This window comes from Eucyclogobius newberryi, unplaced genomic scaffold (genome assembly GCF_026437365.1).
Source record: "Eucyclogobius newberryi isolate DKJ021-1_F unplaced genomic scaffold, fEucNew1.0.hap1 SCAF_20, whole genome shotgun sequence".
Classification (NCBI taxonomy): Eukaryota; Metazoa; Chordata; class Actinopteri; order Gobiiformes; family Gobiidae; genus Eucyclogobius; species Eucyclogobius newberryi.
Genome location: NW_027315835.1, coordinates 13300631 through 13312512, shown reverse-complemented (window position 1 = coordinate 13312512; position 11882 = coordinate 13300631). Strand labels below are relative to the sequence as shown.

At 40.3% G+C, this 11882-nt stretch overlaps 1 protein-coding gene across 1 annotated transcript; it reads right to left on the bottom strand.

Annotated features, from left to right (window-relative positions):
* Positions 1-2223: 2223 nt before the first annotated feature.
* On the bottom strand, positions 2224-7684 carry LOC140369500 (very long chain fatty acid elongase 6-like). Its single transcript, XM_072456865.1, has 4 exons — positions 7537-7684; positions 5101-5232; positions 4469-4620; positions 2224-2687 (listed from the first exon to the last, which is right to left on the bottom strand). Exons 1-4 carry the CDS (start codon positions 7617-7619, stop codon positions 2239-2241), a joined length of 816 nt encoding a protein of 271 aa, XP_072312966.1. The 5' UTR covers positions 7620-7684; the 3' UTR covers positions 2224-2238.
* Positions 7685-11882: the final 4198 nt, after the last annotated feature.

Sequence of the window (11882 nt, the reverse complement as noted above, 5' to 3'; positions counted from 1 at the left end):
GATGACAAATGTATTGTTTGGCACAAAGATGACTTCAAGTTAAACCAGTTTACAAGACATGGGATGTTCAGATGTTACCACTGATAAAACTAAATGAATGTGACGCATGATCTATTTTGATAAGCTTTTGCGTGTCGGAGAAATATGAAAAATCAGATTACAATGACATCTTAGAAGACAAGAGTAGACAAATCATAGTTGCATTACATTAATACTGGCCACTGCAGTCTGCAAGTGTCCCACAAGAGAAGAGCGGTTTTCGGGATGTCCCACTCACAACTCGAGGACAAAATGAACACCAGACGTACCCCAGCATGAAGAAGACGATGTGTTCTTCAATTACCCTTGTTGGTTTGTAGGAAATGGTTGTAAACTAAGTGACATTAAATATGCTGCCAAAGATTACACATAAATTACATATCATACACATCAAAGTGGTATTGAACAAAGTGGTAAGAAAACGTCTTCATCGCAAACCCTTTAGTGTCCACAAACTCTGGAATTGGACACCAAACAAAAACGGAATGGACAGATAAATTGTTCACATCTTGTGGAATAGTTTGGTGCATTTGAATAATTAAGGCTACTTTCTTTGCTATGTGTTTGTTACAACGACATGAACAAGTTACAACAAAACTAGGATTGCAGCAATTAAGGAAAGAGGTGAAGCTAAGAAAACATTAACTATTAAGAAAATAAATATATATATATAGATATATACACTGGCCACATTAAAATACATCCGCTTTAGCAGCTTGTTACAAGCAGCACAAAAACTTCATTCATATTTTTTGGGCATAAGTTCTATTTCATTTTATATCCGTATTTACATGTCCAATTTGACTTCATTTATAAAAGACATGTTAATGAAAACTAAGAATGTTAACAATACTGTTTTGATATTTTACACTATTTTAGAGAACCTGCACTAAAATGCATATTTTACATGCATTTCTTGAATTATACTTTTATTCCGTGATAAACTAAAGAACTGAGATGCACCAGAATCCTTGCCTGACCAGCCGTTCCCAACACGTTTTGACAGACTACTTAACAAAACTTACGCATTCGAACAGAATGTTGGCGGGGCTGGCGGGTCAGGCAACCAGAATCCCTCTTACAGCGAGTGAGTCCACAGTGAATCTCACTCAAGCAGAAAGTGGCATTGTTCAGTGCATGTTATGGACGGAGGTGTGAAAGGCATACGCTGTGTAAACAAATTTTAAACATGAGGAAAAGTGGTATATGAAGTAAACATAGATCTGCGAACATTACAAAGCAGTAACTGTCACCCGAGGAATGTCTTTGAGACCTTTTCTGAGGACACCACGGCTAAGTTTAAGGGCAGTGACTTCACTTTTGTCTTTCTCGCACAAATTCAACTTAGATGGGCCAATAATAAACATAATATGCAATACAAATGGTATAAAAAGTTATTTGTGCATTAAGAACTGATCATAATGTGAGACGATTAAAGCTAAAATATAGATTCCCTTGTGTCCACGTATATATATATATATATATATATATATATATATATATATATATATATATATATATATATATATATATATATATATATATATATATATATATATATATATATATATATATATATATATATATATATATATATATATATATATATATATATACACAATATTATTTTTTGTCTTTTTCGCCTTTCTTCAATAAACAACGTATGGCTTACAGACACTGGTCTGGACTAGAAGGAATTTGGGACAAAAAAAACAGTTAAGCAACACGTTAAATTAAGGTTAGAACGGCGGCAAAATATCTTAATTGTAATCGATATCTGCAAATCTATCACAGTTAAATGTTATCAATCCCGCAAATAATATAATAATTTTAATTTCCATATTCAATTTAATATTTAAAATCACGTTTGTTGTAGGCCTTTTTTGATAAGATAGTGTAGGGTTTAGGGTAAAAAATCAGGGTCATTTTGGCATACACTTCAACGACAACGTCCAGATTCAAAGTAAAATCTAGTGAATGTTGTTTTTGTTCATTTGTTCTCCTTAGTCTAACATCACCTTCTTGTCATTTTTATAATTACAAATTGTGCTATGTGCAAATGAGCTAGCTAAATCTTTTTTTTTTTTTTGAAGAGTTAATGAAACACAAGGAAGATCAACCTGTTGTTTTGTGTTTAAATGTCCAAAATGGATCCGTGTTTGTTTATGGCACAGTCCGTACACGACGCTCCTATCCGTTTCACTCCTTCTTCCCCTTGCCGTCGCCGCCGCCGCCGCTCATGCTGGACGATCCCTTGCAGTAGGACTCATAGAAAAACATGGCAAACAGGATCAAATAGCTGAGATACATTAAAGACCCCCATGTGATGTTGTGCATGTTGGACGGACAGTGGGCTTCGTTTAACCAGTTGTAAACCAAAACCACCACCGTCAGCCCCATCACCATCTGTAGGATCTGCATGGTTGTGATGACCATGGCACACAACCTTGGGATATGCACCCGGGCGGCCCTGGCGGCGTAGTACGTGTACATGAGGGAGTGGACGAAGTAGTTCATGGTCATAAACCAGCCGCCGCCGGCCACCTGGTCCTTATACGAGAACCAGGAGTAGAGCAGGACCGTGATGTGGTGGTACCAGTGCAGGAAGATCAGGCGCTGCTTTCGGAGGACAATGAAGACCGTGTCGCCTGGAGGACAAAGTTTATATGTGAATAATGTGGATAAATGTTACAACACACAACGTTAAGAGAAACAGGTGGTGCAAAACGTATACAAAGGACATTGATTCTTGAAGTAAGATTCTTGAAGATTCTTTTCTAATAGTTGATTATATTTATATTTGTTTGTATTTCTATTCTCCAGCTGTTTACAAGATTCTGTTATCAAACTAATTTGACCATATGAATGCAATTTTTGTTTTGCTCTGTTTTATTTGCAAGGTAACATATATAAGGAATCATTTATCAAAATAAAGATGCAAAAACACAGTCCAGTCAGGCAGTAAAATGACAAATTATAAGCTCAAGTGTATTTGTCCATTATTTGATACAGGAACTTAGAGATTGTAGATTTTCTTTTTAAATGCATTCTCCCTTGGATGAGAAAACACTTAAAACATTCAAATAGAAGGTCACCACATCTTTGCTGAAGGTCTTGTTGTGGTTGTGCGTCACTGTCCACTGAGCCAGTCCTTCCACTATCATTTGTTATGAGTACAAAATATGTACAGAATGGTGTTAGTCAACTATTATATCTTGCCTTGTAGAGCAGGTCTGTCTGTCAAGGGCAAAAGGACACACGGGCCACATCCCAGAATGCTGCTGTTCATCATTCCTGCTCACGCTCTGAGAGTATTTATTTGCCATCTCAGCATCTGGCTCCTAAACATTTAGCCCTCCGTCTCAGCGAGATCATGACTAGATTAGTCCACAGACAAAGACGGCATCGCAGCCCCTCACAGAAAGCTTTTAAGATAATTGTCTGCAGGACACATTTAAGAGCCAAGGTAACATTTGTGCAGCTTTATTTGATTGTGTGATGGAATTTAGCACAAATACAGAACAATAAGTAAAAGGTGAACTGTGTAACTTTCTCGTTTTTATTGCCGAGTATAATTATGCATTCTTCTGTGAGCGAGGTTGGCTCTAATTACTATATATATCGACTTAATCAATGAATGAAAGCTGGCTCAATATTTATTTGTATCTTTTTTTTTTTGAACAAATAGAAAACTTTTAGGATTTTTTTTTGTACAACAATTTCAACTGTAGAGGGGTTGAATAATTAACATATTAAAGTCATAAATTATACTAACTAAGTATTTGATTCTGCTCTTTATTACAGCTCATATTTTACAATTTAGTTCATTTGGAATAGGGTTTATCGAGTCGTATAAAAGTAGTTTCAATAGGATCGTAATATTTTCTGTAACAATACATCTATATGAAACTGTGCCTTAGTTGGCTCTCGACATTGCAATGTTTCAGCTCAAGACCATGGACAGAAGCACTTCAATATTGTAAATGAAATAATTGGTGCTGTAGGGAGACAATGTGTGAGGGATGTGTTCTTTCTTCAGTTTGTCACCTGTCCCACAATAGTGAAGTAAAACCGTCTGAAACTCTCCTCTAGGCAAATCTTTTAGTTCCCTCAAGTTTATAAAATACCAATCACGGCTATTTATTTAATCATTGCATCTTTAAAATGAACATCTTCTAGTTTACTTCTATAAAAAGGGCTGCACAATATACATCGCAATCAAATCAAAATTGTAAAAACAACCTAAACTCATGTCCTACCACAAAAAATCCTCTATTTTAATGACAAACCTGAACTTTACCTCTACAAACATGTTCTTAAATGTTTAGCAGTTCAGCTCATAACTCAGCCTCCTCTCAAATGTTCATAGACGTGTTCAAAATATCCAAAAGTCAAAATTATAAATCAGTTAAATGTTCAAACGTCTTACCGAGCTCCGGAGCCTTGCTGAGGACAAAAGCGTACGCCCAGAATTTGGTGATGGAGGCGCGGTAGAAGCTGGTGTCACACACGGACTGTTTGAAGCCGCTGGTGGTGAGGACGTGCATCATGTACAGCCCCGTTCGCACCGCTCCAATGATACTGCGGACCAGAGCCACAGAGCGAGCTGAGAAGTCGTCCCGGTTTCACACCCGCTCAGCAGAAAACAACCGCGCTTTGTTCTCGCTGAACGGTTTGCGTTAGCGTCGAGTCAGTGTTTACAAGCGCAATCAGATTATCCTCTGATTTCTGGATTTTAGCATGATTTAAATCAGATGCAAACTGCTAAATCTGATGCGAGTAAATCAAAGCGACCAGATGAGTTTATGTATTAGACCAGTATGAAAGTAAGCAAAGAGGAAAATGTGTCGTAAACTAAATGTATGCATGTATTTTTAAATGATTGTGCGAATAATGTTGTTGCTTGGAATTGTAATTAAGCCAATAGGGTTTGGGATCAAAGTAAGATTGGTCGTTTACTCAAATTTAACCTTTGTGATGATGAGTCAAAGCGAGGTGGTCCTGAACACGCAAATATAAAGATTCAAGGTGTGCAAACAGCAAAAGCCGAACAATATTTACCTGAAAATGGCGAGGCTGAGAGACCACAGTACCAGAGGTCGGCGCAGGTTCCACTTTGGCCTTTCCCTCATGAAGTGCTGCCCGGCAAAGACGAGTGCAGCATACAGGCCACAGAACATAAAGGATGACGTCCTGTGCATAGGAATAATATGAATTCTATTAGATATGCGACATGGGAAGATGTGTGGTTGCATTTCAAACAAGAGATCACACGACTTTCTTCCTCGGTCCATTTCGGAAAAAAGAGGGGAATATATTGACATTTGTTTAAGAACAGTTGCAACGAATGGCCAAAAGTTAATGTCAAGATTTATATTTTGTCAATACTGCAGAGCTGCGATCAACGGAAATGACATATTCCTAGTAAGTAAAAGTAATACACCAGCTTCGTTCTGATATTGCTGCTTTCGTACCATTCGCACCATGTCGCCAGTGCACTTTGAACTTGACTCTGAGACTAGACAGCAGTCACGCCACGTTACACGTGTGAAGCTTAACATAACTTGACCGCCTTACTGAACTTGGTTATAAACTCATTAACACTATCAGGCCACCAGTGACAAGCACATAACTCCACAGGATCTCCGCTGCTGTTGCATAACCACCTTACACAATGTAGGTGAATAGAAAAGATGGTTAAATAATGAATTAAAGACAAATTACTGGGTGGTTTGTTCTGATTTACGGCAAAAAAGGAAATGCAGATTATTTTAACAATCCATGTAATTATTATTATTGTTATTATTATTGGTACTCGTGGTCAGGTATTCCAGCAGATTATTGACAAAGTGACCTTATTCAGCGCCAGCTCAGGGTGATCTGGCAATTTCACTACGGGACCCTTTCTACTCCATAACCTTTATCCCAATTACATCAGATAGATAGTGCGCCAACACAAATCCAACATCCTCGTTCAAGAATAGTACAAAAGGTCAATGACAACAAACTCAATCAAAGTGCACCGAAAAGATAAATTGGCAGTGGTTTTGAACACTTTGCCCCCCTAGCTATTTTTAAATGTGATTCTGGCAAGGTTACTGGAGTATCGGTGCAGCTGTGCGTGCCTGAGAGGGGAGGTTTGGGCATTATAACAGATGACTAATCCAGATTGGCAGAATACACGTTGGATGAGAGTGGATGCTTGACCCATTTAAGTGTATGGGGGTTTGTGGCATTTGCTCCCAGTGTATCCTGATTTAAAGCATCCGCGTTGAGGCAGTTTTTTCACGAATGGACAAATAGAACAATATACATGAGCTTTGAGAGGCAATTAAAAGAAAAGGATGCACTGATTTCTATGATTGGTGCTATGTTTTGATTGACCACTTTCTTTATTTGATATGCTTTTATATTATTACATCTTAAATGTAATCTGCTTTAAGATAATCCTTTATTGTCCACACATGGGGAAATTGCATATATAATAAATATAAATAAAATAAATAAAATAAATAAAATAAATAAAATAAATAAAATAAATAAAATAAATAAAATCAAATCAATTAAATCAATTAAAAAAATAACAAATAAAATAATAAAACATCTGCTCCTGGATCTTTTAATTCGAGATTGATAGTCAAGACCTAAATAAGATTAATAATCATAATAATAACACCAAGGAATACATAAAATGGTATTGGCTCAGACATTTTAAGACCACCTCTCTGAAGCGTAGAGAAAGACTTGCAGTTTGTTTGTGAAGAGAAGCACAGTGTCACAGAGCAATTGTTTACCGATTTTGCAGATTGATTTCATGACACTCATCAAAAGGAATGTTGCTGAAGTGCATAGATCCATTATGCCAAACCCAACCCAATGTGCCAGTGTTATTCTAAGGTATATTTTAAGATCTGATCAGCGGCATAACTGCACTGATCTGAAAGATACCGTCAAAAGGGAAGGGTTATGTTACTTGGCACCTAAACCATCAGTTTGATTATGTTTTTAGGAACACGCCTTATTGTAAACCTGTTTCAATACGGTTCACATGGATGAAGCAACAAAAATGTAGTCCTACCAGGTTTTTTACTATGGACACTCACTCCCTTTTGAGCAATCGGATTAAGCAATAAGAAAGCAATGTAGTGTACTATGGCATCCAAACTAGTGTGGATGTATTAGTCTTTAATAAACAATGGCTAATTTTGAGCCGTCCAATGATCTGGACTCTCAAATCAGCATTTTCAAAGCATTTTGTTTTGTCTCTGTTTAGATCTATTCGTTTCGCAGCGATCGCGAGGAGAACACAGTCATATTTTGAAGTGCAAGGTTTATGTAATGTCAAAATCAAACACCGGGGCGCTCACGTCATTGGTACCCCACATGATGATGATGGCGGGAGGGCGACCGAAAGGCAAAACGAGTGAAGGTCCTTGAGAAAGACTGGCAGCCTGCAACAAAGACGCACATACAACTGTAGCACCAATAATAAGTTACCAGTTTTCCTGCATCCATTCAAAAGCCCGTCTCTCGTCGAAGCGCCGCTCGAAGTCGTACACGTTCAGCTCGCTCTCGTTCATCTTTGACAGCGTCCTTTTCCGCGATCGCCGCTGGAACCGGGGACAAAAGTTGCGGGAAAGCGCCGAGGATCGAATATGTCCAACCCCGAAGGAGACAATCAGCGGATGGTGTCTGCCGTTTTGCCTTAAATATATGACCGAGCGATCTGTGAAGCGAAGCAGAGGGAGGATGCGGCACCAGACGCACTTCGCTAGCGCACGCGTCCCACCGGCGATAAAGAGCCGGCGCAAAACATGCTTCACTTCTGGTTTGACCCTTCAAAATAAAAGTCGTCAGATACAACGTTGCGATGTAGCGATGGCCCTTGAACCGTGGATAGCCTTTTATCCGTGCCATGAATCGCAATAAAGTTTTTAAGAGCAGCTTTGCGAAGTGACGTGCGACGAAAACCGAGATGCATTTGGCGATTTTATTAAGAAAATAACAATCACTTCTTGTATTTGTCGAGTGGTCAATGGATAACTTGATGACTTGCCTCATTTGGCCGCGTCGATGGAGCCAGAGGAGGCGGGGATTGTCTGGTGACGTAGAATGGGCCAAGCAAACCATAACGTCATTGGTTAAGACTATTTCATGGACACTAGCAGCGCTACAGTTAATTTGATATGATTACAACATAACTCTAATTCATAAGGCCCCTTATTATTTAATGCACGACTTCTACACTACACTTATGCACTACATTCATTAGCCATTATTTTGTACTTCATTTTCATTCATTTTCATTCATCTTCACGTGGTCTTGTTGGGGGTCTTGTATAATATTTCCCACTTTACAATTCAAACTTTCTTATCTTTACAAGCCACCTCTACAACGATTATATTACATGCTTATGAAATCACGTGTTTTATGGTTATGTAGAAATATGGTTAAAGCCTTAAATTCTACTAGGTATAGGAGCAGCAGGATGGACAAGAGGCTTATTGTGGCTCCCAGGAGGTCAGGCTCACACGGATGTCTTTGAAGAGCGCCTCCCTGGGCACAGCTGCTGGCCTCCCTGCTCTCAAACTCGATGCCCCGCTCGTGCCCTTTGATCCACTTCTTTATGAAAGACAATCTGTGTTCTGGCCACAAGAGGGCGCTCTACAACAGTGTAGCAATATTACAATCTGCTCAAAAGTCAATGAGGTTTGTGATGGAAAATACAGTTCTGGGCTTTATAGAAAAGAAAGGGTTTGGCAAAAATTACACGAATAATTTGCATTGTTATTTAGGTAAAATATGTATATTGATCATACAGATGATGAAATGTCAAGCAAGCAACAATAAAAGCAAGAATGGCCGTGCCAAATGCAACAACGAGCAGTATAAATTTGCAGAGATGTCATTTGCAAGTTCATTAGTTACACAAGATGAAAGCTGCTGGCCCAGGAGAACAATAGGAGGAAACATTTGGGCATGTTATTGTGGACATAGCTTTAATCATGCGGTAAATCTATTACCCCAAGGGAAAATTGATCTCATTATTGCCAGGAGTCACCTATTATGTTATGGTCATGCTGTATGATGTGCAATGATGTAGAATAGTCTGGGCCAGGACTAACCTGAGACTCCAAATCTCAGTGGGACTATCATGGTTAAATATGAACTGGGCACTATGTGCATATTGTTCTAGTGGATCTCTAATGGCATAGTTTTAGACATAAGCTGTGGTAACCTATGCAAGAGAACAGAACTTTTAAAAGTAAAAGTTTCCGTCTGCATGTGATAGAGAAAAATGCTTGCTATCAGAATCTGCTTCCACTGCTGCTGTTACATTTGCTCTCCACAACATAGCTACTTAACAATTATAAATAAGACTTCTGATTACTAGGCCTACTTTGAACAATGACTTTACAACAAATATTAGTCTGCTATTTATAGTTTAAATCATTTGAATTGATGAGAATTCTGAACTGAATCTGAATTAGATAGAGACGATATATGGGACCAATATGTACACTTTTTAGCATAAATTTCCAGCAGAGGACGATAGTTTATTTGGGCTGAAAAACCACTTGAAAGAAATACTTTATTTTAGCTTTATTAGCGCAAAGAAGACACAGCACAAAATGTAACACTACTGCTCGATTATTGAATAAATCCATTTTGTGGATGTCTAAAAAATATTTCAATTGATATTACCTTTTCTTGCTAAAATGCAGAGTAATGAACTCCATAGACAGTACAATATATTTTGGGAACAGTTTTGAAAACTGACCCTACGTATTGGCCCAAAAATATGGGCAGAGCAACTCTGGGTTTTAAAATATTAGTATTGGCATCAGCGATGAAAAATGATTTCCACTGAAAATATGTCAGTCACATATTTTGAGCAAGACTTTTGGTCAAAGCCAGGAATATGTGAATAACTCTTTCATAATAATTCACCATTGGCCCTTGATGACTCATATTGAAGAAGGACATTAAAGACGGGGGCGTTGGGTGGGGGATGAGGGGGGTAATAAAGTCTAAAGAATAAAGTGTAACGCTTGGATACCAGCCGCCATAAAACACCAAAGAAGGAGGAGAAGAAGAAGGTCTACTTTAAAGATTTTGGGAAGTTTTAAGATAAGATAAGATAAAGTCTAAAGAATACAGTCTGGCGTGGGAGAAGGCCAGCTGGAATAAAGTCTGGCGGTAATGTAACACTTGGATACCAACCGCCATAAAACAACAACAACAACAACAACAACAAGATAAGCCTTTATTTTGTCCCACAATGGGGAAATTCCACTGTTGCAACTCAAAATAGGTACAGAAGTAAAAACAAAGAACAGATAACTTTAAATCAAGTCCATCACATCCTGCTGAGTGAAAGAGTCTCAGACGGTCCTCATCCTCTTCTCAGTGACGGCCCGTCCTCATCCTCTTCTCAGTGACGGTCCTCATCCTCTTCTCAGTGACGGTCCTCATCCTCTTCTCAGTGACGGTCCTCATCCTCTTCTCAGTGACGGTCCTCATCCTCTTCTCAGTGACGGTCCTCATCCTCTTCTCAGTGACGGTCCTCATCCTCTTCTCAGTCCTCATCCTCTTCTCAGTGACGGTCCTCATCCTCTTCTCAGTGACGGTCCTCATCCTCTTCTCAGTGACGGCCCTCATCCTCTTCTCAGTGACGGCCCTCATCCTCTTCTCAGTGACGGTCCTCATCCTCTTCTCAGTGACGGTCCTCATCCTCTTCTCAGTGACGGTCCTCATCCTCTTCTCAGTGACGGTCCTCATCCTCTTTTCAGTGACGGTCCGTCCTCATCCTCTTCTCAGTGACGGTCCTCATCCTCTTCTCAGTGACGGCCCTCATCCTCTTCTCAGTGACGGCCCTCATCCTCTTCTCAGTGACGGCCCTCATCCTCTTTTCAGTGACGGTCCGTCCTCATCCTCTTCTCAGTGACGGCCCTCATCCTCCTCTCAGTGACGGTCCTCATCCTCTTCTCAGTGACGGTCCTCATCCTCTTCTCAGTGACGGTCCTCATCCTCTTCTCAGTGACGGCCCTCATCCTCTTCTCAGTGACGGCCCTCATCCTCTTCTCAGTGACGTCCCTCATCCTCTTCTCAGTGACGGTCCTCATCCTCTTCTCAGTGACGGTCCTCATCCTCTTTTCAGTGACGGTCCGTCCTCATCCTCTTCTCAGTGACGGCCCTCATCCTCCTCTCAGTGACGGTCCTCATCCTCTTCTCAGTGACGGTCCTCATCCTCTTCTCAGTGACGGTCCTCATCCTCTTCTCAGTGACGGCCCTCATCCTCTTCTCAGTGACGGCCCTCATCCTCTTCTCAGTGACGTCCCTCATCCTCTTCTCAGTGACGGTCCTCATCCTCTTCTCAGTGACGTTCCTCATCCTCTTCTCAGTGACGGTCCTCATCCTCTTCTCAGTGACGGTCCTCATCCTCTTCTCAGTGACGGTCCTCATCCTCTTCTCAGTGACGGTCCGTCCTCATCCTCTTCTCAGTGACGGTCCTCATCCTCTTCTCAGTCCTCATCCTCTTCTCAGTGACGGTCCTCATCCTCTTCTCAGTGACGGTCCTCATCCTCTTTTCAGTGACGGTCCGTCCTCATCCTCTTCTCAGTGACGGCCCTCATCCTCCTCTCAGTGACGGTCCTCATCCTCTTCTCAGTGACGGTCCTCATCCTCTTCTCAGTGACGGTCCTCATCCTCTTCTCAGTGACGGTCCGTCCTCATCCTCTTCTCAGTGACGGCCCTCATCCTCTTCTCAGTGACGGTCCTCATCCTTTTCTCAGTGACGGTCCGTCCTCATCCTCTTCTCAGTGACGGTCCTCATCCTCTT

What these genes read in the sequence shown, in the direction of transcription:
- LOC140369500 (XM_072456865.1), bottom strand. Translation starts at nt 7,619, where the DNA reads ATGAACGAGAGCGAGCTGAACGTGTACGACTTCGAGCGGCGCTTCGAC. An exon ending in GAATGGATGCAGGAAAACTG is followed by an intron (nt 5,233 to 7,536) that starts GTAACTTATTAT and finishes TCCTATGCACAG; the next exon opens with GACGTCATCCTTTATGTTCT. An exon ending in CTCAGCCTCGCCATTTTCAG is followed by an intron (nt 4,621 to 5,100) that starts GTAAATATTGTT and finishes TCTGGTCCGCAG; the next exon opens with TATCATTGGAGCGGTGCGAA.